The sequence below is a fragment of the Calonectris borealis genome, unplaced genomic scaffold, assembly GCF_964195595.1.
Source record: "Calonectris borealis unplaced genomic scaffold, bCalBor7.hap1.2 HAP1_SCAFFOLD_61, whole genome shotgun sequence".
Taxonomy (NCBI): Eukaryota; Metazoa; Chordata; class Aves; order Procellariiformes; family Procellariidae; genus Calonectris; species Calonectris borealis.
The window spans coordinates 933,617-959,938 of NW_027441467.1; the positions used below are offsets into that span (position 1 = coordinate 933,617).

Consider the following 26,322-nt stretch of genomic DNA (forward strand, 5'->3'; position numbering starts at 1 on the left):
CCTTACCTCATCTCTGAGCTGGGCATCTTCACTTACAGCTTCTGATTTCAGATGCCTGCCCATTTTCTAGCAGTGATTCCCAGCAGCAACCCTCTGGGTTCCTGCAACGATGCCGGGTCCATGTGTTCTCTGCTTGTGCGACCTTGTAAGTGACAGAAAGGACTCACTGCTATATAAGTTACCAGAATTATTTTCCCTTTTGTAATTAATGAGAAGCCCATCAATAGTAAACTTTGGAAGCAGCTGGCGCTGCCACCTTGATGCCAGTTTGCCCTGCCAGCAGCAGGTATCTGTGCACATGAGCTTCCTCAAAGCAGTGACTGGCAAATTCCTAACACTTCACAGCTTCACCTTCTCATTTGCTGTATCCCAATTTAACCGCTCGGGAATTGCTCTGATCTTTGTACCCTCTGCTGTGCTTTCATTTTCAGACTCCATTGTTGGGTTCAACTTCCCAGGTACGAATTCCTTTAGAACAGCGGCCTGTGATCAGTCAGAACCTTCAGTGAAATTGTGAAAGATGCTCTTTACCAAAGCATCAGCATGGTGGATGACTATTTTCATTGCTTTATAGCAATTTTGGTGCTGTTCGTACGTTATTTTTCAGTGTAAGAATCAGACAAGGCCTGTGACAACCTTTGGTCATTGTGTTCTGATGGGTTATTTCTTTCAGATCAGATGAAAGGTTCATAGGTACATCATAAATACTTGGTCTCTGTTCCTGAATTCAAAGGTCGTGTTGCATGAAAACAGCGAGCTGAACGTAGAAATAGGAGTGGATCTACAACTGAAAGTCATTCTCCAGAATGACCAACTGCTGAATGTCAGAAAGGAGTTCCTCCAAACCTGAGTAAGTCCATTTTTTTTAATGATGTTCTTTGTTCTTTTTTCTGTAATGTAGATTTGGCTCTTAGCACTGCCTTTGCATCCTGCAAATGCAGATAATCTATTACAGATCTGTCCTCAGGTAATCATCTACCAATGCAGGGAGCATTTCTAACTTAATTTAATAAAACAGGTGAGCTGTTGTGTGGGGCAGTGGCTCAACAAATAAGCTTCCTTTGCACCTATGTGAAATCAGTTCGATCATTGTTCAAGGTGGCTGCAATGCTTGGATAACAACCCTTTTAAAAAAAGGAGCCCGCAGACATTCTGAGAACCATTTGGCACATTCAGAAATGGCATTATGATATGGGTTAATTAACTGGGTTTATGACATAGGAGTGAGTTAATATCACCTTTGGCAGGGAAAGACAATTCTTTGCATATCTGCTCTCCAGATGGAGAAAGTAGGCAGTGCTGAACTAGCTCAAAAAATCGGAAAATATTGTAAGGATCTTCTTTACAGTTCCATTTGAAACTTTGCTAAATTATTCCTTTCATAAGGTTTTCATCTATGGTCATGATCCTCCCGTGTGTTGTTGCTGAACTGTCAGGCTTCGATGCTGTCCCTGTTTTGCAGAAGTCAAGCACTGGGGGTTAAGAAACATCTGCCAAAAAAAAAAAAAAAGAAAAGAAAATGCAGTAACAAATCATTGCTTCTGCACCTCCCACACCTTTTCATCTTTTAAAATGGCAAAATTCTTCATATTTATTAGAGTATAGAAAACTATCAGACAAGCAACTTCCCATTTGCAGTGGCTGCTGTTACTAGTTCCCTGTTGCTGTCTTCTCACACTAGGACAGATAATGTTTTTTTTCAGTATTTTGTGTTTTATGAATTAAAAGGGAACAGAGCCCAGAATAGCTCAGAACTGGGCCTTTGCAAAACAGACACACAATATTTGGGAAGCCGGTCACCCTGCTCCACACCTCCGCAGTTTGTCGGTTTGTTAATTTTTCATTCCCTTCTCTTTTAGCAGTGGGTTGACAGCAGCAGACACCTCTCTCCTCTCCCACTGTTACAACAGGTTTCTTGGTTTCACAGCTAGGCTGATATCCAGATAATACTTATAATTATGGCAGTAGTGCAAGCAGATGATGTTTGGTCACTAAAAATGTCTGTAGCTATGGATCTTACGTGTTTTTTTTTTTTTTAAATGATTCTCTTGCCTTCATAACAGCAAGGTCACTGTGTTACAGATTTACACCATAAGCCAAATGACTCCAAAAGAGTTGTTCAGTTGAGCTGACATCCAATTTATTGTGTCACAGACTCTAAAGGGAAGACTTCTCCTTTCTAATCTTCCTGAATGTTCAGCTTGGGTGCTGTGATGAATTACAAGCCTGATTTTTCGCTGATATGGATGAGGCAAACAAGTCTGTGACAGCTTGGGGAAGAGGAATAATGCTTCCCGACTCCCAGCCCAGGACCTTGTCCATGTGATTATGAACCTTGTGTCACCGTTCTTACAGATATGCACAAACTGAACTCATGAGAGGAAAGAACCAAGTTGATTCCACTTCCTTTCTAAGCAGCTATTTGATTTCAGTTGGAAATACTGTGGTCTGAAAGCCAACAGCAACAACTCAACCAGTCCTCAGAGAACACAACACACCTTCAAGCACTGCACTGGAAGTGATTTGCAGATCCCTCTTTCTGACAGGGTCTAAGATCAGTTCTCTGTCATGTGCTTCCAGCACACCTATGGAAATTATTGATGGCTTTCAGATCATGGTGCTCCTCATGGGATCCAGTGACTGGGGAGAGACTAAAAGAAAGAAAGTAAAGCTGCCTAGATACATGTCACATTTTCATCTTGAAACTAGAGATGCGTTTTAAAAGGGAGAACTCAAGTAAGTTAAAAACAAAGTTGAGTGAAATTAAAGTGCAAAGTACAAGCAAAAGGACATTAAGGTATTATACTGGGTGTGGTATTGAATCTTGTACCCGTTGGGCTGGGTTTCCTACACACACTGGGCACTCTTTAGCACTGAGCACTTCACTGGAGTTTCTGATTTCTTAGGTGACCATGGGTACTGAGTATGAAAAAGATCATATCAAAAAGCTGCAGGAGCAGCGCATGTCCATGCAAAAGAAAACCTTCACCAACTGGATGAACAATGTCTTCTTCAGGAATAATGTAGGTAGCTCCTTCAATTTGGGGATTTTTTTCTGTTTTTTTTTTATTTATTTCTGTATTCTTTTTTTATGTTGTTTTTTTACATATTTTTCCAGAGTGTTGTCATTACAGATATATGCAAGCAAGGAAGGCTTGCACCAGAGTGCTCCAGCCTGTATCTTTTACCTTACATCTGTCTCCATTGTCCATGTTACCAGTCTTCCCTGAAATCAGGGTTCACTTTTGTAGACTTTATAACCCTGTCATGTTATGATGTCCACTGTATCTTGGTGATCATCTCAGAGGAAGATCTTTATTTGCTCTTCTTTTTCCTATAAGTAACATATCTGCAAATGTCTAGATTTCCCCAAACAATGCTCAATTCTTAATTGCCTGGCCAAAATTCAAGACTCTCTGCTTTACCTGATCAGTCCGGCTTGAGTTGCTGCTCAATGGCTCTGAAAAAGTTGCTTAAGTCTAGCAATTTCAGACATACTACTGTGCAAGTACAGACCAGTTTGTTTTCAGCAAGTCTCAGACTTCCAAAAAGCTTCAGAGCTAGCGTACAGTTGATTTGTGTGTGTAAGGTAACCCCAACATATTCTAAGCATCTCCAGACTTACTGCAGATAAACTCATTTCAGGCAGAAATGATGTAGCTGTACCACAGTAGGGAATTGCATCATCCAAAACCAATTCCCTTTTCTAGAGTTTGTAGTTGATATTGATGAAAATGGACCTTGGCGACACCAAGCAGGACAAGGCCTCTTGTCCATTCTAGCTCATCACTATTATATGATGTTTCAGTACTAGAGGTATTTTTTTCAGTGTAATGTTTTAAGTTGGTGATTGCTGCAAAGGCAGCCTCAGAGCACAACAAACTTTTAATTTTTTTTTTGTACCGTGAGAGAAGAACTGCAAAACACATTCTCATTTTGCCACCTGCAGAAGGTTAGGTTTTTCTCGTGCAGGAAATTACCTCTGTTTAGCTACAGATAAATATATATACTTTCTCATTTTAAAAACACCTTCAAGTTCAAAGATTAAAATGTCAGTCTTAACTTCCTGCACAGTACTTGTTCATGTATCATAAAAGCATTGGGGAAAAAGCCTGCGAGAGCTTTCCAAACCATATATGGTAAGAAATGGTGCAGAGACTGACAGCTTATCTAGGTCTTCTCAGCAATGTAGTCTCAGCTTTTCAACACACACTTTAAGGTGAGTGGATCACACTACAGGACACTGCAGTATTCTCAGTTGCACTATTGACTACTTCAAATCTAGCACTAAGGATGCTGTTGGATTAAATTTGTCAAGCAATTTTTGATTGGCATCTTTATGACAAGAATGATGCAAAAAACTGTTTAAACTATTGCTGGATGAGGCATAAAGCAGATATAGGAAGACTGTCTCTTTACAAATTTAAATGGAACTATTCTTCATTTATAGAAGTGTAATAATATACCATAAGCAGAATTTTAAGTTTATTTAATATGCAAAAAGAAATAAATTTGGCAACTAAACAGAGAGTTTTTCATGGAGATAATCAGTCAGAGAAAGTTGGAAATTCTTGTTCCACACAGAGTACAGACTTAAAGTCTCTCTGAGTTGCTTTTACACTTTCAGTGTTTTCTTCTTTCTCTGGAGAAAAGATCTGTTAAACTGATTAATAATTGGTCAGGAATGAAAAAGTGCATGTCTGTTACTTGTCCTTTTTTTACCCCTACATGTAACTATTCTCTGAATTTAAAAAGCTACTACTTAACTTCAGAGGTTTTTTTTTTCTGAAGACAAAAAGATTATTTACCATCATTTGAAAATCACAGTAAATTATTTTTGGGTGTGTGGTATGGTTTTAGTGTCAATTCTTGGTGGCTAGTGGCATAAGGCCAAGGAAATGCCCAAGGCAAGTTCTTGTTAGGTCAGAGTACACGCTATGTCATCTTGTATCACCCAAGCACTGGGTGACCTCACTACTGGCAGAAATGAAATACATTTTTGTAAAAGATCTTAATCTTCTGTTTAGTGTGAGACTGGCTAAAAATATGGAGACTTTGGGTGGTAGCACAGGTCTAAGCAGGATGTAACAGATTTTGTTGAGACTATGGAGTAAAAACTGAGTCATTGAATGGGATTAGCAGCCCAATTTTTAAATGAAATGCATTGCTGAGAATAAAAAGTTGCAAAGATTCATTTGAATTGAAATAAAACATGTCAGTACTTCCAAAATATTTGCTTTTGAAAATGCTGATTTTTTTTATATATTTTTCAAAATCTCCTGCTTTTTTCTTTATTTGCCAGTTGTGGTTTTTTTCTTTTTTTACTTCAGCCTACTTTCATAAATAATGTCAGTCCTCCTGTAAATCCACTTTTTGTGAATTAAGATTCATCACTTTTCGCATATGTGCACTGACATACAGAAGACTCAGTGAAACAGCAAGAATGTGTTGTTTGTTTAGTATTAGAAGCAGAGGGTTCTGCAGGTCAAAAGTTCAGCCAGAGTCTGTATTGTCTGACTGGTCTTCGCAGGTAAAGGTTGAGATAGAAGATATTTACACAGACTTGAAGGATGGCATCTGTCTCATGCAACTCCTGGAGCTGCTCTCTGGAGAAGCTTTGCCCAGACCGAACCGGGGAAAGATGAGAGTGCATTTTCTAGAGAACAACAGCAAAGCCATCACATTTCTGAAATCCAAGGTAAGTTAATATTGATATTAGAGGTCACAATAGCTGACGTATGTTACTAACTAATTATAGTATTATGTTCATTATGATTTCCCCCTCTAATACACAATAAGATGTTCTTTGAAGACAGGCCAGGGGTTTTATTAAAAGAAAAAAAGTAATCAGATTTGAATTTCTTTGTTATTTGAGCAACATGAATTATAAACAGCTAATGTTCCCGCAAAACAAGTCACACCTAAATGAAAACATACTGCATTTCTATATATTTCTAGATGTTATGTTCTGCCAGATGCTGGGGGAGAGCAAACACCATTAGGCAAAGGTGAAGCTACCTGGTATAAAAATGGAGATTTTTAGAGTTCTGATTCTAACAGTTTCAGCAAGTCATTGCAGTGGTTTTATTTATTCCAGTTGTGCATCCTTATTTCGGCTACAAGTTAGTGTGTAATTTATTTTCTTTTCCGAGCAAACAATTTATTTTGGACTTCTCTGGAAAATCATCACACAAAACTCTGTGCTATGAATTCCAAAGGAGCAGAGGGGTTTCATAGCAGTAGACGTGGGAAAGTATATAATGTCTGGATTTTTGCTAATGCCAAAACAAATGCAATACAGTGTGGGGCTCCAGCTGACAGGTGCCTGCTAAGGGTACACACCGCGTAAGGCCCAGTGGTACGTGCACATCCAGGCTCTGCCAGCGGGACCAGCCAACCGTCATTTGTCACATGCACTTGTCACGAGTCCAGCCTCCAGAGAGGGGATCATGCAGATAGCAGGAGCCGGGATAGCATGCTCAGACTTCTTGAAGAGCCTTGTTGGCATAAATTACAACCTTGTTTGCTGCTCAGGTAGCAGTGGAGAAGGCAGCCATGGCTTGTTTAGAAGGATGTTGGGACTGTTTAGTGAGTCCAAGAACTATATGCTGACTAGCTGGCTGGAGACCAGACAGAGGAGATGGTCTCTGAGTTTGCCCTGCCGTCACTCTTTTGGAGGAAAGGAACACTGAATTGTGTTTCTTTCCTTTCCTTAACCACCAGTTTTCAAAACCCTTATAGGAACTTTAAATCTTTGAGACCACTGTCCCTTTGCCAGGCTTTTGCTGAAACTCATCCTTGGTGCACGTGAGAGCTAGGCTGTGAACATGGGAGCTCACAGGTATATAGGCAGATGCAGATATCACGTAAAACCTGTTTCCTTAAGAAAACAGCCTGAACGCCCTCTTCAATAACAGCTTGTTACACAGATACCTCCTTCAGAGAGCTGGACATGAGTACTTTTTACACTGAACAGATATTGGTTTATTAGCAGGTACAAGTAAAAGTGATTGGTCCTGAGAATATCGTAGATGGTGATAGAACCTTAATCCTGGGACTTATCTGGATCATTATACTTCGATTTCAGATTTCATCTATCAAACTTGATAAGGTAAAACAGTGTCTTTGTCTTTTTGCCTGATTAGAGTATTTCAGAGACTTTGTAGAGTTTCAAGCCAGCAAGGCTTGATGATGTTTCCTGCCCATTTTGATGGTGCAGATCTTATAATATTACCCAGTTACTCAGCCAGCAATTTCTAAAAGCAATTTAATTCATTTTGTAGTTTCTCAAAGATACAGAAAACAGTAACTTGGAGTTAGATAGGATATTCATGTTCCTCACTCTCTTCCACAAACTTTTTACTGGCTTTTAACACCAGAAAGAATTTCTCTGACAACAGTTCTCTCTAGATTTGAACTGCACGCTTCTTTGCTCTTTCTCTGAAGAAAAGTATTCTTTTTTAAATTATTTAACATGTACTCTAAGTACATGAAAGATAAGATCCTATGAAGGTATTATGAAATCAAAGTTAATAACTTCTAACATTAGACCTGGGTACATTATATTTTGTTTCTGTGTTCTAGTTCACAGCTAAGGAAGCAAATAAACTGAGCTTTGCTTTCCACTTGATTTCTACAAACCTTGCAGAAGAGAAACATTTAAAAACTTTTTAACACCTGCATTTCACGTTATAATTTCTGAGTTCATTCAATTCACTTTTACTGTAATAGAAAATGTCTACTTTCATGTTAAATCATTCTACCTTCATGGCAGATACAGTCTGCAGGTCATGACTTTGAGGGGATTTGTGAATAGGACAGAAGTAATACAAAGTGATCTTTGAGAACATAAGCATAAACCCACTGATGCTACTTCCATATATTGTTCACACTGATTTTTCTTTTCCCTACTCTCTTCACAGGAAGAATTTGGAGGCAAAGCTGATGTTCTATTTGCCAATGAAGCTTTACTACTCTGGTGTCAGCATAAAACTGCCAGTTATTCCAATGTGAATGTGAAGGACTTCTCCAAAAGCTGGAGTGATGGGCTGGCCTTCAACGCACTCATACATGCTCACAGGTAATATCTGATGGATCAATTCAGGAGGAGTTGCTCATTGCTGTTTCTAGCTCTGGCACAAGTTGTTCCAGGATCTGAATTACAAGTATTTGTCAAGAAACTGTCCAATTCTCCCTTTGCACTTTCTCACTGAAGACTCTCCTTTCTTAAATGGATATTCTCTCTCTGAGGAAAGAAGGACCAAAAGCTCCTGCTTGGTAGTTCCTTTTGTTGGGCATTAATTCGAATTTCCAAGGGAATATCACACATTTGAACAATGCTGCCCATTACTTAGTCTTAGCCCCTCAGTCATGTTCCCATTGCTCTTTTTTAAAATTTATTATTTTAGAGACTGGTTTTATTGTCTGAACTTTGTGAGCATGTATACCTTCTGGTTCAATTGTAACAGAGTAAGCAACCTCTCAGTCTCGTTCTTTCTCCCTTCTCTGGCCCTTTGAAAAAGTGTGAAGAAAACAGCCCAAGGCAGGAGAGAGAAACCACCTGGGAGAACCTCGAACATTTATTCTCCCATTAACAGTTCTGCTGCATCTTCTGGCAGGATACCACGGTGGGGTCCTGTAACTTCCCCAGCTGGGAGTCACCTCCCTTTTCAGAATTGCCTTTCTAGTGGACTTTGGTTTTCATCCATCAGTGAAGAGAAGAAATAAGTGAAGGGCAGAGATTTGCTGGGAGTGATACTTTAATTTCATAAGGGACAATTTTCTTCCTGTTATGTAGGCAAGGGGCGATGCTCTTGAATGAAGCTCAGGGTCAGACAGAGTAATTTCAGCATTAATGTCACATTCCTTAGTCTAATAAACAGTTTATGGTTTATAATCTGAAAGAACTTATGACAAACATAAATCTTTCTTCCCCTCCACGCCCTGTTCTTCTCCTTGTGCAGGCCTGACCTTATCCACTATAGCTCACTGCGGCAGGACCAGCCTATCAAAAACCTGAACAATGCCTTCAATGTTGCTGAGAAAGAACTAGGAATCAGCAAACTGCTTGATGCTGAGGATGTGGCAGTACCTTACCCAGATGAGAGATCCATCATGACTTATGTGTCACTCTATTACCTCTACTTCTCCAGACTGAAACAAGGACAGACAGTACAAAAGCGACTTACCAAAGTAAGTGCATTGCTATCTTCAGAAGTTAAAAGTTAAATACGTAACGCTAAATTTATGTTGGAAATGTTTTGGGGTTTTTGGTGCAAGCTCAACTTCAGGATCATTTGAACTGAATCAAATGGCACAGCCATTTGAAAGATCTTTTATCACCACTTGAATCTTGAGAAGTGTCTGTAGACTCTCTAAAGGGGATTGCATTTACCTCACTGAAAATGAATCCCTTTTTGACCTCACAGTTTCTGTTTGAGAACTGATGTGGCCCCAAGGCAGCTTGAGGCGTACAGATCTCATTAATCTTGGGAGGATTACTGCTAGGCAAAAGCAGACCTAGTCAACGATTTTCTGATTTAATAGGAAAGATGATACTTTATTCTATGAAACTACTCTGGATTTTTATTTCCTGTGAAAATCCTCATCCTTTCTAACTCCTTAGTCAGGCACAAAATGCACACAAAAAAAAAAAAAAAAAAAAAAGACATGAAAAATGAGGGAGTGCAAAAGAAGGAGAAACACTCCTAGGGAAAAAAAAAACAAAAGCTAAAAAAATTTTTTTTTCAGTTTCCACATACATTTTGTCTCACATATGATCATGAGTTATATTAAAAACTACTTGCATCCTGTTCATGGAAAACTGAAGGAATTTTCTGGTTGTTCCACTGAAAACCACTTTCCTTAGAGAGAAGAATTTCTTTTCTACCTTCAGAATAACCTATTCTGGTTTTGTCAAAAATACAAAACAAATAGCCCACAGAAAACCTACGCACCCAGGATGGGTCCTACATGAACATCTGGACCCTGAGAACTGCCTGTGCGGTTGAGAAGGGGGATATATTGCTTAATGGGAGGCACAAAAATCCAAACTAAGACTTCCCTGGTGGTGACAAGGTGAACAGCTTGTGCAAAGCAGGGTTTGCTCAGCTATCAAAGTGGTCTGGGACAAGAACAAGATGATCCCAAAACATGTATCAGTAACAGTGATGTTCTTTGAAGAGAAGCGTTAGATGAGAGCAGGACTTGGAATTCGGTCAAACAAAGATTGGACATCAGTGAGGAGAGTGGGCAGTAGGATTTGACTGACCTACACAGGAGTCTCTGGATTTTGGCCAGGAGACATTATTTTTCTTCTGATAAACCTAAAATACTCCTTGAGTCACGAAGAATGTATTAGAGGAACTATAAGGATCAAATAGGCCTAACGTTTTTATTATGAGAAAACACAGAAAAGTATTTCTTACTCTGTCCTTTCTCAGTTCTTCTTGTGCTCCACTGTTTTTTCCATTCTGTATAGGTACATTTATTCTTTCTTTTCTCTCTCTTTCCACTTACCTGCTTCTTTTTCTCTCTTTGCCTCCTTCCTTATTTTTAGCCTGTCTCTAATTGCATTCCTGTCTTCCTGTATTTCTGACACACACAAACATTCAGAAGGAGAACGAAACAGATGATAATCTCTTCATGTCCTTAGTCCCCTCAAATAGGCAGCTCTGAATATACTAATAGGATTGGGGAAGGAAGCCTGAATGTGTCAAGGAAGCCTTTGAGTTCAGACTAAGTGTGTGACCAGGATGGCAGAGAGAATCAGCCCTGGGAGGTAAATCTCCTTGCCGCCTCCCATGTGAGGTGACCATGCATTTGCTAGGATCTTTCAGCGAGAACTGGGTACGATGGCAGAAAATACAGAAGGGAGCCCTGATGTCACGGGCTGCTTTTCCTGCACTAAAGGTTGGTGCTGTTTTACTCTTCTTCCAACACTGTGACACTTATTCGTTGCCAAGTGTGCTTTCTGGTAGGTAAAAGCAGATTAACACTTGCAGGGACTGGGTCTTTGCTCAGTGCCATCTCCCTTACTAATCTGCCTGTTTGGAGCAGGCGGGCTCAGGGGAACGATAGAGGCAGACAACATTGTTCAGCATTAAACCTGGCATCTGCAGGAGGGCTACTAAGTTAAGGTGAGGAAAAAATATAATAAAAAGTAAAAAGACAAAGATGGAAAAAAATGTAAAGTGCAAAGAAAGGATGATTTTATCCTAAGACTTTTTATTTCATTATGGATTTCATTCTAAATATTTGCTCCAGTGTTTACCTGAACTTGAAATAAAGGCAGGTCAGACCACAAATGAAACGGATAAATGTCCTGGACTGGAAAATTAGTATTGAATCAGATACCCCCTTACCAAACCCCTCTTTGGCTACAAGGCATTCTCTAATAATTTATATAAAGAAAAACAGCTCCAACAGAAGAGATTGAGAAGGGATTGTTTGACGACATCTGCTGTGGGCACGTGAGAGAACCGGGATCTTGTCAGATGGTCTCCTACAGCTTAAGGCAGTGTATCTAATAATTGCATATTAGATGGGTTAGAATTGTTTGGGGTTTAGGAATTTTTGTGAAACAAAATATCTGAACCTTCAGTTTGCGATTCTTGCTTTCTAGTCAGCCCACATAGGAACTGCTGACATTCTCTACATGCATGGTGTTTATTCCACAATTAACCTTTTCTTAAATAAAAACTGAAATGAGACATTAAATAATATTTATTTGTCTGTGCTTTATGGAAGGTTATTCTAGGATTTCACCTGGCCTCAGATGTGATAGCTATCACCACATTGGTGTAAAAATGTGATGACTGTGGCAACCCTCTTGTTAAATGCTATTTTCCTGACACATATTTAACTATTTGAATCCTAAGCGTGGTTTATGAAGGTGTTGTTTTCTGTTCACCCACCTTGCTTCATTCTGCTTCTTATGTGGCTTGTAACTTCATATTCCCATCACAGATCATGTTCTTCCTGAAGGAGATAGATGACTTGAAGCTTCTATATGAGCAGATGGTCTCTGACCTCCTGAAATGGATTAAACAGAAGGTGACAGAACTGGATGACCGTCATTTCCCCAACTCTTTTCAGGAAATGTGGCTGCTCATGGCCAACTTCAAGACCTTCCGCACTGTGGAGAAACCCCCTAAATATCAAGAGAAGGGTATGATTGAAGCTCATCTCTTTAACATCAGGACCAAGCAGAGAGCCAACAACCAACGGCCATACTTGCCCCCAGAGGGTAGGATGCTGCAGGATGTGGAAAAGCACTGGATTATCCTGGAAAAGGCAGAGCACAACCGGGGAAAAGCACTGCAGAAGGAGATGCTGAGGCTAGAAAGGCTGGAACAGCTAGCCCAGAGGTTCCTGAAGAAGGCAGCCCTGCGTGAGTCCTACTTGGAAGACATGAGGAACGTGATTGGGAAGCAGGACTTCTGGCCAGAAAGTGCAGACAGGATGGAGGCTGCCAGTAAGAAATTGGAAGCCATTGTGGCAGATGTACTGCCCAGGAGGGAACGCTTCACAGCTTTGGACAAAATGGCCACAGTCATCAGCCAGGAGAACTATCACGGCAAAGATCAAATCATGAAGAAGTGAGTGACGGTCGTGAGACTGTGTAGTGGTGGAGGTTGAAATTCTGTGGTGTGGTGGAAGAAAATGAATTGTACCTATGAATCGTAGCTCTTCTCTTCATGAGTAGAACTGGTAGGAATTTCTTCTACCTGTGAACAGTTTCAGCAGATACGACAAATGCTTCATCGTCTTCAAGATTTTAATTTTTTTCTTGAATGATCAAACCCTCAGACTGATTTCTGGTCAAAATTAGTTTTAAGATATTTTCATTATATATGAAAATACTTGTTCTGCCAAAAATTCTATCTTTCATCAAAAATGCTTAGAGGGATACAATTTTTTTCAAAATAAACACATGTCTTTTTCAGTGTGTAGTTTGGGGAGATACAGATTAGTTAAGGCACAAAGTCTTCTCAGATGGACTCCAGTTTGGAGCAAATCTTGAGAAATTATGAGTTCTCTGATTATCAATATAGCCTGATTTGGGAATGGCTAAGAATGCCATGCAAATAACTTCTCTTGTGGTATTTCAATGCTTTTCTAAGTTCAGACAAAATCAGAAACCTGTGGGAAAACTAAGAAAAATAGTTATAAATGAGTAAACCAAACTCTTTATGAGATCAGATGTGACTCACGATATGGTTTAGATTAATTTTTTACTTTAAGCAGCCATTTAAAGACCACTTCTTTTTTCCAAGCCTTTCCGTTGTATCAGATGAAAGCAATGTGGGATGTCAGGTATGAGGATCCATAAAAAACAATGTCTAAATTAAAAAAGTCAATGACAGTTGATGTGCTAGTCAAAATTCCTCCCCATGATCATGCTAATTAGATAACAACATTGCTTTGACCTGTTTTGTGATCATGGCCTGTCCTCTTGCACTAGTGGCAAGAGTTGTGTGTGTTCATTTAGCTCCTCTAAAGCTGCAAGCACTGAGAATCTTCCAGTGCTGCCCAAAGTCTCTGGTCTAAATTTGTCATTTCTCTCCCTTTCTTTGTAGGCAAAACAGCATTTCAAAGCAATGGCAGGATCTTCTGGATCAGCTGCAGAGACGACAACACTCCCTGGGTAAAATGCAGGAAATTCTGGGCCTCCTGAGGGACATTGATGCCATTACGGAGGAGCTGAAAGAGCTGCAGGTAGTGAGCCCTCTTGACCGTTACACAGCTTGCACTGCTACCAGTGTGTGTCCCTAAAAAAGCCCCCATGTTCCAGGGACTGCCTGGTGCCAACAGAAGATAAGTCTATCAGCTATAGAAAAAATAGACCATTTTTACTTAGATGCCTAACTGTGCATTTCAGTTCGTCATTGCAAGTAAATACATGAGAAAAAACAGGCTTTGCTACAGGGCCGTCCTTAATCAGAAAGCCAGATATAATATTACAGGGAGTGCACTACAGGTTCAAGTTATGTAGTAAAATAAAGATGGGAAATAATCTCACCTAAATTTAGAAGTGTAAAAGCAAAAGTGGAATAAAACAGCTTCCTGTTCCCATTCCACGTAATTCTTCTGAATTACCTTCTGGAAGTACCTCCTGTGATTATACAGGTAGGGATTAGCTCAGGCATATGTCTGGCTTTCAGGTATCTAAACTTGTGAGAAAGAAATTTCCATTGTAAATGCACAGTGATTGCTTTTAGCAAGAATTTCTAAGTATTACCAGAGTGTCAGAGCCCAAAGTCTTCTCTTTAGCATAGGAAATAGCTGGTTTCATATTGATTTTGTAATGGCAGGAAGTATATATACGTCCTTTGGTCTTGCCTTGTCTTATTTAAAGACAGAAAAATCCTTACGACTACAGGTTGCCTTGTACCTAAGTTGAAAGAGTCAACAGGCTATATGAAGTTGTGAATTTCAAATTAAAGATAAGAGCTATCCGTAAGTTATGAATCTTTCTGTCCTACTGTTAGTAAGCAAAGAACACCTAATGGTAATAATGGTGTTGGAACCATGATAGCCTGAGCATATGGGAGAAGATTGGTAAGGAAAGATAACATCCTACAATAGGATTGATAATCATATCCATTGATATAATTAGAAAGAGGACAGACTTTTCAGCACTTGATACCTTCATCAGCCACCAGTTAAATACTATGAAGTACTTATTTTCATTATTTAGATAGCAAAGGCAAGTAAGTTCCTCAAACAAAAAAACATTGCAGTCAAAACATACCATAAAATGGGATACTGTAGAATTCTCCAAATACAGACTGTGAATCAATCTGCCTACAGATAGGTGTATAGCAAAGGGCTGTTCCTTGCACCCAGAATTTCTGAGACCTTGAGTGCTTAATAAATAGAAATAACTTAGGTGTGAAAACAGATGCTTATTTGAAGAGACCGTTACTTGCACTGCAGTAGATAGAAACTCTGGATTGTTGCCATTAGCTTGTGAAATTGAAAGAATAAGTATGAAAGTGTGATTCCTCTGATTAGGCAGCTTTTCAACTTTACCTAGCTGACATCATTCTTTTACATTTAGAAGCTATAAGAGTCAACAGGAACCTTTCAACTGATTTCTTTGTACCGAGCCCCTGGATGCACTCTCTGCCATTGCCTTTTGTTTCTCACTTTGTTTGCAGGTGCTAGTGAATTCCCAGGACTGTGGGAAGCAGCTCCTGGAAGTAGTAGACTTGCTGCAGAAGCACAACTTGGTTGACTCACAGATCTCTTCCTATGATGATAGACTGACACACATCACCCAGAGGACAGCAGAAATCAGCAAGGACAGCACAGATAAACCAGAAATGCTTTATGCGAAAGTTCAGATGCTTCGTCAGCTGTATCAGAACCTTATAGCTATGAGCAAGTCACGGTAGGGCTGTGATTATGGGTCCGTTCTTCCTGATTAGGATAGCAATCACTCCCTTAATCAGAAGACATAGCTTCCCAGCATTTGGAATTTTTCATTTCTCCATTTCACATAAGCAACTTGAGTGCCTTGATTGCAGTTGACTGAAAGAGATTACTTGCTTTCATAGATGAAGAATAGCTTCAATCTTTGCATTTATTATGACTTGCTTTATGTAAAGTCCGAATAGCATGTGATTATCTCCTCATCTCCTAGAGGAAGAGGGAAATATAGCTTTGTTTCCTTTGTCTTCTTCCCTGAATAAATTAATCTATAACAAAGAGGAGGTAAAGGCATTCAAATTTTGGATTTTCTGAATTCTTCTTCGATTATGCTACCATTGTCTCCGTGGGATCCTAATTCTGACTGAGACATACTGTTTGTTTCTTTGTTTCAGAAAATCTCAGCTAGAGGATGCTTTGAAGCTTTTTGAATTCTTCCGTGACTGCAAAGAGGAAGAATCGTGGATCTCTGAGAAATGGAAGCTAGCAAGAACAACAACATTAGGGAAAGATGTCAGCCAGATTACAGCCTCTATTCAGAAGCATAAGGTATCTTACTTTGCTAGTGATGCCTTGTCTTTGTATTATAGCAAGACTTTAGAACATCTATGTCCTTCAGTTCAGTCAGTGCAGCACTTATAAGAAAGCTGTCAAACCACTTGTTAAGTGTCATGACCAGTGTTTGGAATTTTTAAAAAATCTATAGGGTAGGGATTTTTCTCCAATAGGGGAAGGAAAGGGTAGAGAAGGAATATACTTCTTACTGGACTAGAAGTGTGGCTTCCAGAGAAAACACTGGGCTCCTTATTAGCTCACTTTGGATAGGAGGGAAAAAAGGTTGCTAGTTTTTGTTTTTCCCACCCACCTTTCCTGGCCAAGAGAGATGAGGGGAAAGAAAGAGATGGTGAAAAGAAGACAGATATCAGTAGACAGGATGGATAACATTGTGTGAGCTTACGAATCTGTTACCACTTTCCCTAAGAGCTTGCTGTGTGCTAATGTCAAAAGTTTAGCTATATGAGCTACTACCTTCTTACAGCAAAGAATTACTGTGAACAAGTGAAGAGACCTGTGGACTTGAGAACTTGCATGGCAGAACTGAAACAGGAACCTCTTCTGTAATTTTAATATACATTTGTGTGCATTAATATACATTTGTTTGTGTATGTGTTGCTTCTGGAAGACATAAGACAGCTGAATTGGTTGACGACAAACAAGTATCTCCTTCAAAGAAGACTGCATAACAAGCTTCATGTCAAAGGCAAAAAGCAGGACAGTAATTTGTGTGGGGGGAGCCAAGGGGAAATCATCTCAGGGCTCAGGGAAAAGTCGTAGGCATGGATAAGACACAGGGCTCTTGGAAACATATTACAGTAGCGGAGAATAGGACCCCCTCTTTGCTCTCAGCTGGTGGGGAGTGAGTTGTGCTGACATGTCTCCCATGCTTCTGCTAGGCTCTCGAAGCGGAGTGCAATTCCCACAGGGCCTTATGTGCAGATGTGATGAGGAGGGGCTGGGAGCTGAGCCAGAAGAACCCTGCACGCCAAGAAGACATTCTGAGGCAGACAAACAACCTCCAGAAGTTGTGGCAGCAGCTCCAAGATGAGGTGGCTGATCGCAAAAGCCGGCTGCAGGCAGCAGCTCTCATCAAACAGGTAAGCAGGACTCTGCTGTGGTGTGTGGTACGGGGGACATGGATGTGATTCTGCCCCATGCCCCTACATGCACGGCAAGAGTGGCAGGAAACCTTCAGGTGTTGGTCTTAAAAAAGATCTCCATCAGAGAAGTCTCAATCCTCCTGCAAGCCAGCCAGGCAGGAGATTTGAGCAGCTGGGGGTTGCTCTAAGTTAAAAATGCTAATGGAAAGAGTTCACATAATAGCGCTGATGCAGTCTTTTTTGAGGGTGGGATCAGGGTAGCTGTGTGACATTTTTCTAACATGAAAAAAAAAAATCCCAAAACCAACTACAAAAGAAACATGTCATAAGACTTGGATCGACCATGAACTTCCCAAAGCCTGGGAAACATTTGACCCTGCCATTCTGATCTACACTTTTACACCTACAAACATTCACACATCTGCAAATAAAGATATTTTATAAAAGCAGCATTCACAAATCACATAACGTATAAGGTATTCTTACTCTCCCTTTCCTAAGTTTTTTGCTCAGTCTGTTGTTCCCATGAGACCTTGATCAAAACTTGACAGCGTTGTTCTTGACAAAGTCTAAATTCTCTCTTCTGTCTAATAAGTTTAATATCATTATGGTGGTTTAGTTCTTCTCCCTTTTTCCTTTACTACTATGGGTTTTCTTTTTTTCTGTTGTACCTTTATTTTATATCTCAAAATCTTGTTTTGCTTTTTTACAACCATAGCCAGGCACACTGCAAATTCTGGAAAAAAGAAGAAAGCTTTTGTTGTAGACCAAGTTCATTGTTCATTGTTGGACTATTCCTTAGAACCTTTAGTAAATATCTGTTGGAATTACGTGCTGCCTGCCGATGTCGTACATTGTGGGTTTCTTTTACCACTGCCATTAAGCACCATAAGGTTTTAGTTAGTTAGGAGTTTTTAGAGAGTTATATAGGCAATTCTTGAATCTATTTACTCACTATGATTCTGTGAATTATCTGTGCTTGACGCAATCGTGAAATACATCACGGATTTAGAACTACCTTATTAATAGCTTTCACAACACCTGGAAGTAACCTTATAGCTACAGACCTAATGGCATTTCTGCCTTATTCATTATTTTCAAAAGAAGAAGGAGCTGGATATGACACTTTCAGGATGAAAACAAGTGTTTTCTTCCCTGTATTCCTTCAGTACTTTGCTGACATTGATGAAGCAAATTCATGGTTGCGAGAAAGGCAGCCCCTTCTTGCCAGCAAGGACTACGGAAAAGATGAATCGAGCGCCGAAGCGCTGTTGCATCGTCACTTGCGCCTGGAGAAGGAAATTGCAGCCTACTCCTCTGAGATGAGACGCCTGAAAGAGCAGGCTGACATTGCAGCAGAGCAAGCTCCAGCTGCAGTAAGTAGATGAGAGGTTATGTCACATTCTGTTGAAGAATATAAATTAAATGTTTTTTAATTATGTAAAATATTTTGATTTTGCCAGAACAGAATATTCCAAATGACCTGAACAAAAGCATTTTTTTAATTCAGAAGAAATTTTTCATTAGAATTGAGGCAAATTTTTAGATGACAAAGAAGTTCATTGGCCACTCATAGCCCACCTAGTTAGTGTTCTGTGAAATGCTAGAAATATGCTCGTCTATATTAGTTCCCTCTACTGGTCCTTACAAATACCTTCTCACTCTTTATTCTCGTAACATTATTCATTTCAATCAGCTTTAAAAAGCAGACATTTAATCTAAACATCTTTACAAATTCTTTCTGCATCCTAATGTAGTGATGAGCCATCCCACAGCTCCACGAGCAATTCACACCATCCCAGGATGGATGTTTAAGGCACATGGGATGAAGTTAACCTCTGCAGATGCCCCTCTTTTTCACTGACTAGAAAGGGAACTTTTGACTTGAGATCAGCTCATTTGGCAACAGAAGTCGGGGGAGACGAATGGCATATTTCATAGTTTGCTTCTTTCAGACTTCTATGATCTCTCAGTTTAGCCAAACCAGTTTGAGAGCTATGAGCACCACTCTGGGTCTTTACCTCATCATTCCAACATTAATTTTTATTAAAACAAAAATTGTATTGCTTTGTTATTAAACATGAAAAAGCATGTGACAAGATGGTATCAATGTGCAAATAAAAGCATTTATTCACTAGGGCACTCAGAGGCTTTGAAAGTGGAAATGTTCAGGTACTAAAATATCACCACAAATAGAACTGTGAGCATAGTCGATTCCTTGGTTTGTTGGTAATTTAAAAGTTAAAAAAAACAACACTCAACCTTGATGTGGGCAGAAAATGAGAATTTTTACTGAATCAATGTATTTTAAAATGAGCTAAATGAAACTTCTTCTTTAAACAAAACTAAAATACTTTTTCAGTTATTTGGTTCATTCCTTCAGAATAAAACAAAGGAAACAGATTCAAACAAATACTGGAAATGTTTTGTTTAAAGGGTCAGAGTGCTGTGATTTGAACTAGCAAGTCCAAATTTTCCTTCCATGTGAAATTTTTATCCAAATCAGAAATATTCACCCATTGATTCTGTTAAATTTTGCTTAACAGATGGTGAAGACAGAAGCCTCAAGTGACTTAAACCAAAAGACAACCAAGCTACCATTCAGTCGAACCTGGGCAACATCTGAAACTGCATTCCCTGGAACCTCCAGTCCAGATGTTCATTTTCTTCCAGAGAACATCTGGAAGACCCAAAATGAAATAGATTCACTCTATGAAAATCTACAGAGCATGGCTGAGGTATAGTATCCCCTCCAATGCTTTGCAGATCACAAAAACAGTCAAGTCTAAAGCAACGCAAAGTGAGGTCAAGTGCTGTGCCAGCTTCTGCTTTTCAGTTTAATAATGTGCCTCGATCCTGTGAAGTCCTGTGGGACTTCAAGGCTTGAGATTATCATTAAAGTTTTGTATCAAAACGCATTTTATGTTGGCAAACTTCCCATTTACCTTCTAGTCGTTTTACTTTACAAAGAGTGGATTCTTCTGTGCAATCTTTTTTTTTTTTTTCTCTAATGTTTGCTTGATGCAGCTCCTAAATCTTTGGGCTGGCTTACCTGATACAAGAAAAAATAAACCACCATAATCTGCATTCTCCATTTATTACTTTTCACTCCCACCTGCCGCAATCCTGCCCTAAAGACCAGCAAAAACGTATTGTATGGGACTTTTACATATTCCTGAGATTACTGAGGTAAATCTTCAGTCAGCAGCAGCAAGCAGCACAGCGGCCTTGCTGCCTGTCAGGGGCTGAGCACTCTCCAACTGCTTCTCTTATGCTTTTAAATCGCTGTTGCTCTGGGAAAAAGTATTGTGGTCTTAAGGTAACCTGTTCTCTTTCAGCAGTGTCTGGCAAAACTACTAAGCTACCACTTGTGTATTGCAGATTAAATGCAAGGATCTTTTTTTTTTTTCCTTCAAAAAACAAGGAGTTATTACAGCAATACTTAACTCTTCATCTTTTTTACAGGACAGAAAAAAGGCTCTGGAGGAGATGATCGGATATTACCGCTTCTGTAGCTCTTGCGAAGAATTTCAGTCATGGATGAAAGTTAAAGAGAACATTTTCCGGACTCTTCAGCCTCAAGCAGACAATGTGGAGGTCATGCAGCAGAAATACCAGGTACCCTGCTCACAGATGACACCTTTTAAATCAGACTGACCTTGGGAGAATAGATAAAGTTGAGAAATGAAGCTTTGAGAGTCTTTTCATTCATTTCAACTTATGGTGTCGTGCATAGATCAGATATTTCTTTCATATAAACTATGCCAAGCTTATTGAAGCTGATGTAATTATGTCCCTTTAACTTCTCTTGTGGATGTGGTATCCTGTACAAGTATCATGGTACTGAAGGACTCTTTTTGTGGTTTATCTTATGCCACTTGAAGAAAAATGCCAGATGATGAAAAAATCCTGCAGTGCACTTGCATCCCAGTGGAGTGAGACATAGGTGCATATGTGTAGTGTGCACACCAGGGGAGGTTGGGAGGGCTATAAGGGAACTACCTGCGCAGGTGTGTATGGTGTCAGCAGACAGGTAAATGGAGAAGCCAACTGTGAAAGTGGGCGATGAGTGGATATGACGAATTATTGAAAATCGTTTCCATAGAAATGGAAAAACCTCAAGTTCTGCATTCTTATATCTTTCCTATTTTAGAGCTTTTTAATGGAACTGGCTGCAGGCAAAAGCCAGCTGGGAGATATTGAAAACTTAGCCATTAAATATGGAAAGATCAGTCCCAGCAAATATTCTGAGATTCAGATTTGGCTGGAAGAGATCAACAGCAGGTAAAGATGCTACTGATAAAACAGAGGATTGTTTCATGGGGGCAACTGGAGGGCTGACCTTTCACGCCTGAGCTAGACTACACTGAGAGAATACCCGTGTGATAGATTTTTAATGCCCAGAATTGGCCGGAGGGAAGGGTTTCGCGTGCGGCTGAGGTTTGCTGTATTCAGGTGCGGCTATCGCCACCAAACAGGGACTGGGGCAGGGGCTGCTTCCTGGGGCCTGGGCTGAGCCTCGCAGCCGGGGCCTGTCCCACTGCCTCAGCCAGGGAGCAGGGCAGGCAGGGTGGGCAGCCCGTAGTCCCCATGGCCCGACTAGTCTGTGGTGAGGGGGCAGGGCTATGGACTGGCCGGGAAGCCCATTTTTGGTGTGAGGCCTAGGCCTGGGCCAGACTGTCAGGGCACACCGAGGGTCCGGCTGCTCCCTTTGGGATGTGGAGCCAGCATGGGCAGAGGGGCCTCAGCATGCAGGGCCAGTCCCACAGGGAGGCGAGCAGGGCAGGCCTGAGATGGTAGCCAGGGCCAGAGGTGAGTCCTAATCCTCAGAGCTGCCTGGCAGCCTGTCCCCACTGTCGGGGGGGGGAAGGAGGCAGCCCTCAGCTGCCCTCTAGGGTGGCCCTGAGCCTGGTGTCATGCCTCCAGGACTGGGGGGTGCTTGTAGGCCCCTGACACTGAGATATTTAAACTGCAGCAATTTGTGCGTGTGCGTTAAAGCACAACATGAATCCATCCACAAGTGACAGTGATGGATTCAGAGCAGTTCTGTCTCTATCGCACGGCAGCAGCTGATTTGGTTACTTAAACATCAGGATGAGGGTGCCGTTCACAAATATTGAAAGGAACATCAAACCCTGTTTGACTTCACCAAGTATGTTTAGTACCTGTTGTGTACATACTCCTGGCACCATGCCACCCAGCTGGAACTGAGAGGCACAGCCGGGTCCTGATTTTGAACACTGTTGTTTATTGGCATCATGTCCAGTGTGTTCTGGTCACCTGAGCAGGGTGCCCTTGCTTGAGATGGCACTGAGATGAACTTTGAGGCTGTGGGGGAGTGCTAGTGTTCACCCCTTCAGCCCACTTAAGTCCTGATGAAATCTTTATACAAGACTTTTTCTGAATAGAAAAAGGATATAGCTCATGTATAACAAAGGCTATAAATTGCATCCGCTCTTTAGGCGAAGGCAAGTTTTGGGGTAGTGGCTGAGGCTAGATGCAAGTAATCAGGTTATCTCTCTCCAAGGTGGGAACGCATGGAAACTCTGAAGGAGGAGAAGGGCTCTGAGCTGATTGGAGTGGCTGATGTGAGGACGTTTCTTCAGGACTGTCAGAGCATAGGAGTACTACTGGAAGACAAGATGGTCCAACTCAGGGATCTGGAACCAGGGAACTCACCTGCTGGGCTGGAGTCAGACAAGCGCAAACTGTCTTCAGTTGAGAGAGAGGTCCTGGTGATAGAGAGGAAAATTGAATACTTGAGGAGTGTTGCAAAATCGTAAGGAACCTGCTCTTTGTTTCCATATTCTTTGCTAGTTCTCTAAGATCATGTTGTAAATTATGGCTGTAAAGACAATGAGCAGCTTGTGAAGTTTCTCTTGAAGTTTCTCTTTCTAGCAACCTGAAGAACTGACTTGCCTGCTGGATTGAGATCATCTCTCTTGAATATGGCTGGGTGATTGGTGAAGTGATTGCTTCCAGACTTCATTGTTGTAGGAGAATAAATACCACAGGATTGTTTGTGACTCTAACAAATTATCTCTACCTCTATTAATGAGAGTTACTTCCACATTTTGAACTAGGTATCATTTAGGTCCTGAAAGAGGGTAATCAGGGGAAGCAAGGATGAGGGAAGAAAGCAGAGAATTGTGCACAGGAGTTTGAATTTGAAATACAAATTTAAATTTTTTACTTCTTTAAGTTTTCTGTAGATTCACAATGGGAATGAATCATTGAACTACAACAGTGTTACCAGAGTCTTTCACAGGGATGCACTTTCTGCAGTACACCATATTCGCACCAATATTTCTTGCTAGTGTGGAGCATTTGTTGCCTTAGCTGACTTTCTTTTTAATGGAAGTGTAAATATCCAAATCTATTCCTTTTAAAGAGTATTGGCTCAATCTCTAAATGCCTGAAGTGTTCATCCAGTTGGATGTATTTTATTTCCTCTTGTAGGATTAAGGACACCAACCCTGCAGAGAGCAGGGCCATCACTGAGCAGGTGGAGAACATGGAGAGGCTTCTGGCAAAGCTAAAGCTGGAGACCCAAAAGAAGCGGGACATTCTGCAGCAGGCCCAAAATCAACAGTCATTCCTGCAAGACAGCCGCAGGCTATTGCTGTGGGCAGAAGGCATTCGGGAGAAACTGAGCAGTGAAGAAATGGGTGTGGACGTGGCTTCTGCAGAGCAATTGCTGAAGGAACATCAGGACCTGCTGAAAGAAATTAGGTCTCAGAAAGAAAGGTAGAGAGATTCTGTCAGGGTGGGCCGAGTGGGGTGATATGACAACAGTACTGTGAAGATGAAACATGTTCATCGTGTACATAAATTGTGTGTGAAAGTGATGCCAAGAGTTTATTCAAATGCTCTTGAAACTTAGTGTCAAAAGGAGACTGCAGAACACAGAATCCAGTTAGTTTTGCATACTTATCCTGATGGCTGATGGAGGGGGAAGGAGGAGCTCTATGTCTGGAGCAGTGTTCCACAAGCTCTCCTGACACTCAGATAGTGCCATCTGCACTTTATTTCAGTTCCCCTAGTCCTGCCCTTTTCAGGCCTTATGCTTCCAGTTGCCATCATCTTCAGTTCTCCTTCTGCACTATTATAAAGTTCCAGATACTGAGTTGGCCCTCCTCTCTCTTCTAATGGGAAAGCCTGCTTATATGGGTTTTCAATCCAAATGGGGAAATCTCACCTACTGCCTCCAGCATGTATCCCTGAGCAAATAACCAGCTGCACTTCGTAGTGCACAACCATGGCTAGCAGGAAAAGAGTGAAAAGGAGGGAGGGAGGGAGGGAGGGAAGCTTAATGTTTAGGCACTGCCAAGAGAGCAAAAAGCTCTGATGAAAGAGAATTCGTATTCCCTCATGCAGTGAGGTCTCACTTTTCTTTTTTACTCTGGGAAGATTTGTGCAGCTGGAAGAGCTAGGGCGCAAAGTAATCCACAAACAACCCAGTAACAGCAGGACCGTAGATGTCTACCAGTCCATGGAGAGGCTTGCCGAGGAGAACAAAGAGCTGGAGAAAATGTGGGAACAGCGACGGAAAAAGCTGCAGGATGGCCTGGAATTGCAGAAGTTCAACAGGGAGGGAGACCGTATCAATGCAGCCCTCTCTGGCCATGAGGCCTTTCTCCGGGGGCATGACCTTGGGGTATGTACAGCAGCTGATTTTGTTTTCTCCTACTTTGTCTCCCCATCCAGGGAGTAGCAACAATTTTCTTAATTAGATCAGTTTCCTCATTCTTATGGTCATGGTATTTTAATACTTGGAAACTAGACTTTCAGGTTCTTATTACTCATCTTAATGAGAACAAAGCTCATTGTCTCTCAAAAAACATTTTAAAAACAGCTGGAGTTGTGATTTGTTGCTGTGTTTGTACATGTCAGATGGTTTATATACAATTGACTCATCAGTTTGGTGGCTAACCATTAAAAAAAAAAAGGTTTTGGCCTGAACATAATTAATATTTTTTTTGGTGAAGTAAAAATTTAAAAAATAAAGCTTTTTCTTTTCATTGAGTAGTTTAAAAACATTAAAGCAAGTGAAGGGAAAAAACAAATGCAGGCAATATTCACAAGATCAGTGACAGAGGAGGTTGTGGTATCTGACCATCTTTTATGTTTTCAGCTGAAACTGAAACTTCGATACTTTTGGGTCAACTAAGTGGAATAAAGTTTTACTTTGTTACGGCCTTTCATATTGCAAGTACCTAGATGTGTCAGAGTGCTGGCATAAATTCAGAATGCAGATTTCCTTAAAAGGTGAAAATGGAACCATAATGGAAACATAAAACAGAAGAATCAGATATGACACAAACCTAAACACTTGCTGCTTGTTTGTAGCCCTGAACATCCTTAGGCACATGCAAAACGTACACTCTATCTCCTGCCTGAAAAAGAAGGGGGAAAATAAGTTCCAAAATTTTTTTTCACTGCTACAGAAACAACATATGACCAAGAAAAAACTTCATCAAATTTTCTTTATTAAATGCAGGACCATGTAGATGCTGTTCGAAGCCTGCTGAAGCAACATCAGGAATTTGAACAACTGCTGATGGCACTGAAGAGACGAATTGAAGCACTTAATGAAAATGGGGTGAACCTAATAGAGAGCAGGCACTTTGCGTCTCATGTGTGAGTCCAAAATCCTTCCTTTTTTATGTAGCTTTAATAAACGATCCAGTGTGATTAGGGTGAGATGAAAAACTTTCACTGAGTCAGGATTTAGTTGACCTCCAAGCTGTGATCTGCTGGATGGGGGGGGGGGGGAAAGGGATTTTTTTTTTTAAAAATACAGACTTCCTGTGCTCTCAGGACAAATAAGCTAAATGCTTTAGGTTAAAAGTGGCATTTGACAGAACGCTTGAATAATTCGCCTTGTATCATAAGTTACATACAGTGTTAAAACTTCTTTAAACTCATTAAATGCATGCATAAAACAAATTTTCCTTCATTTATCGGTATCACATATTAGAATTAATGTTTGTTTTTAAAAAGTTACAGAAGACTTCACAAGGAAATAACTCATCAGGAGCAGCTCCTTCATGTTTTTGTCAAAGCTGAACTGTCATCTGTAATTTCTTTACTGTGCTAGAGCCACTACAATCTAGTAAGGGGACCCCTGCATAAGCAAGAATTAGAAATATAGGGTCAGAATGGACCTCTTGGATCAAAAAGACCGTGTTCTTGTGATCACAAGTGGTAATGTCTCGAAAATTCCCTC

General features: G+C 40.6%; 1 protein-coding gene across 1 annotated transcript in view; it reads left to right on the forward strand.

The window, feature by feature from the left end:
- Positions 1 to 2,748: 2,748 nt before the first annotated feature.
- The window catches only part of LOC142076550 (spectrin beta chain, non-erythrocytic 5-like), a gene marked incomplete at its 3' end in the record, with an annotated part of 83,344 nt that continues 59,770 nt past the window's right edge, over positions 2,749 to 26,322 (forward strand). Inside the window, exons 1-18 of the mRNA XM_075138848.1 lie at positions 2,749 to 3,023; positions 5,531 to 5,698; positions 6,992 to 7,111; positions 7,923 to 8,080; positions 8,964 to 9,192; positions 11,968 to 12,599; positions 13,581 to 13,719; positions 15,165 to 15,397; positions 15,831 to 15,984; positions 16,890 to 17,090; positions 18,263 to 18,469; positions 19,640 to 19,831; positions 20,559 to 20,711; positions 21,247 to 21,377; positions 22,621 to 22,872; positions 23,553 to 23,840; positions 24,504 to 24,750; positions 25,594 to 25,733. Coding sequence (XP_074994949.1) covers positions 2,913 to 3,023; positions 5,531 to 5,698; positions 6,992 to 7,111; positions 7,923 to 8,080; positions 8,964 to 9,192; positions 11,968 to 12,599; positions 13,581 to 13,719; positions 15,165 to 15,397; positions 15,831 to 15,984; positions 16,890 to 17,090; positions 18,263 to 18,469; positions 19,640 to 19,831; positions 20,559 to 20,711; positions 21,247 to 21,377; positions 22,621 to 22,872; positions 23,553 to 23,840; positions 24,504 to 24,750; positions 25,594 to 25,733 — 3,755 coding nt within the window. The remainder of the gene's footprint in view (positions 3,024 to 5,530; positions 5,699 to 6,991; positions 7,112 to 7,922; positions 8,081 to 8,963; positions 9,193 to 11,967; positions 12,600 to 13,580; positions 13,720 to 15,164; positions 15,398 to 15,830; positions 15,985 to 16,889; positions 17,091 to 18,262; positions 18,470 to 19,639; positions 19,832 to 20,558; positions 20,712 to 21,246; positions 21,378 to 22,620; positions 22,873 to 23,552; positions 23,841 to 24,503; positions 24,751 to 25,593; positions 25,734 to 26,322) is intronic.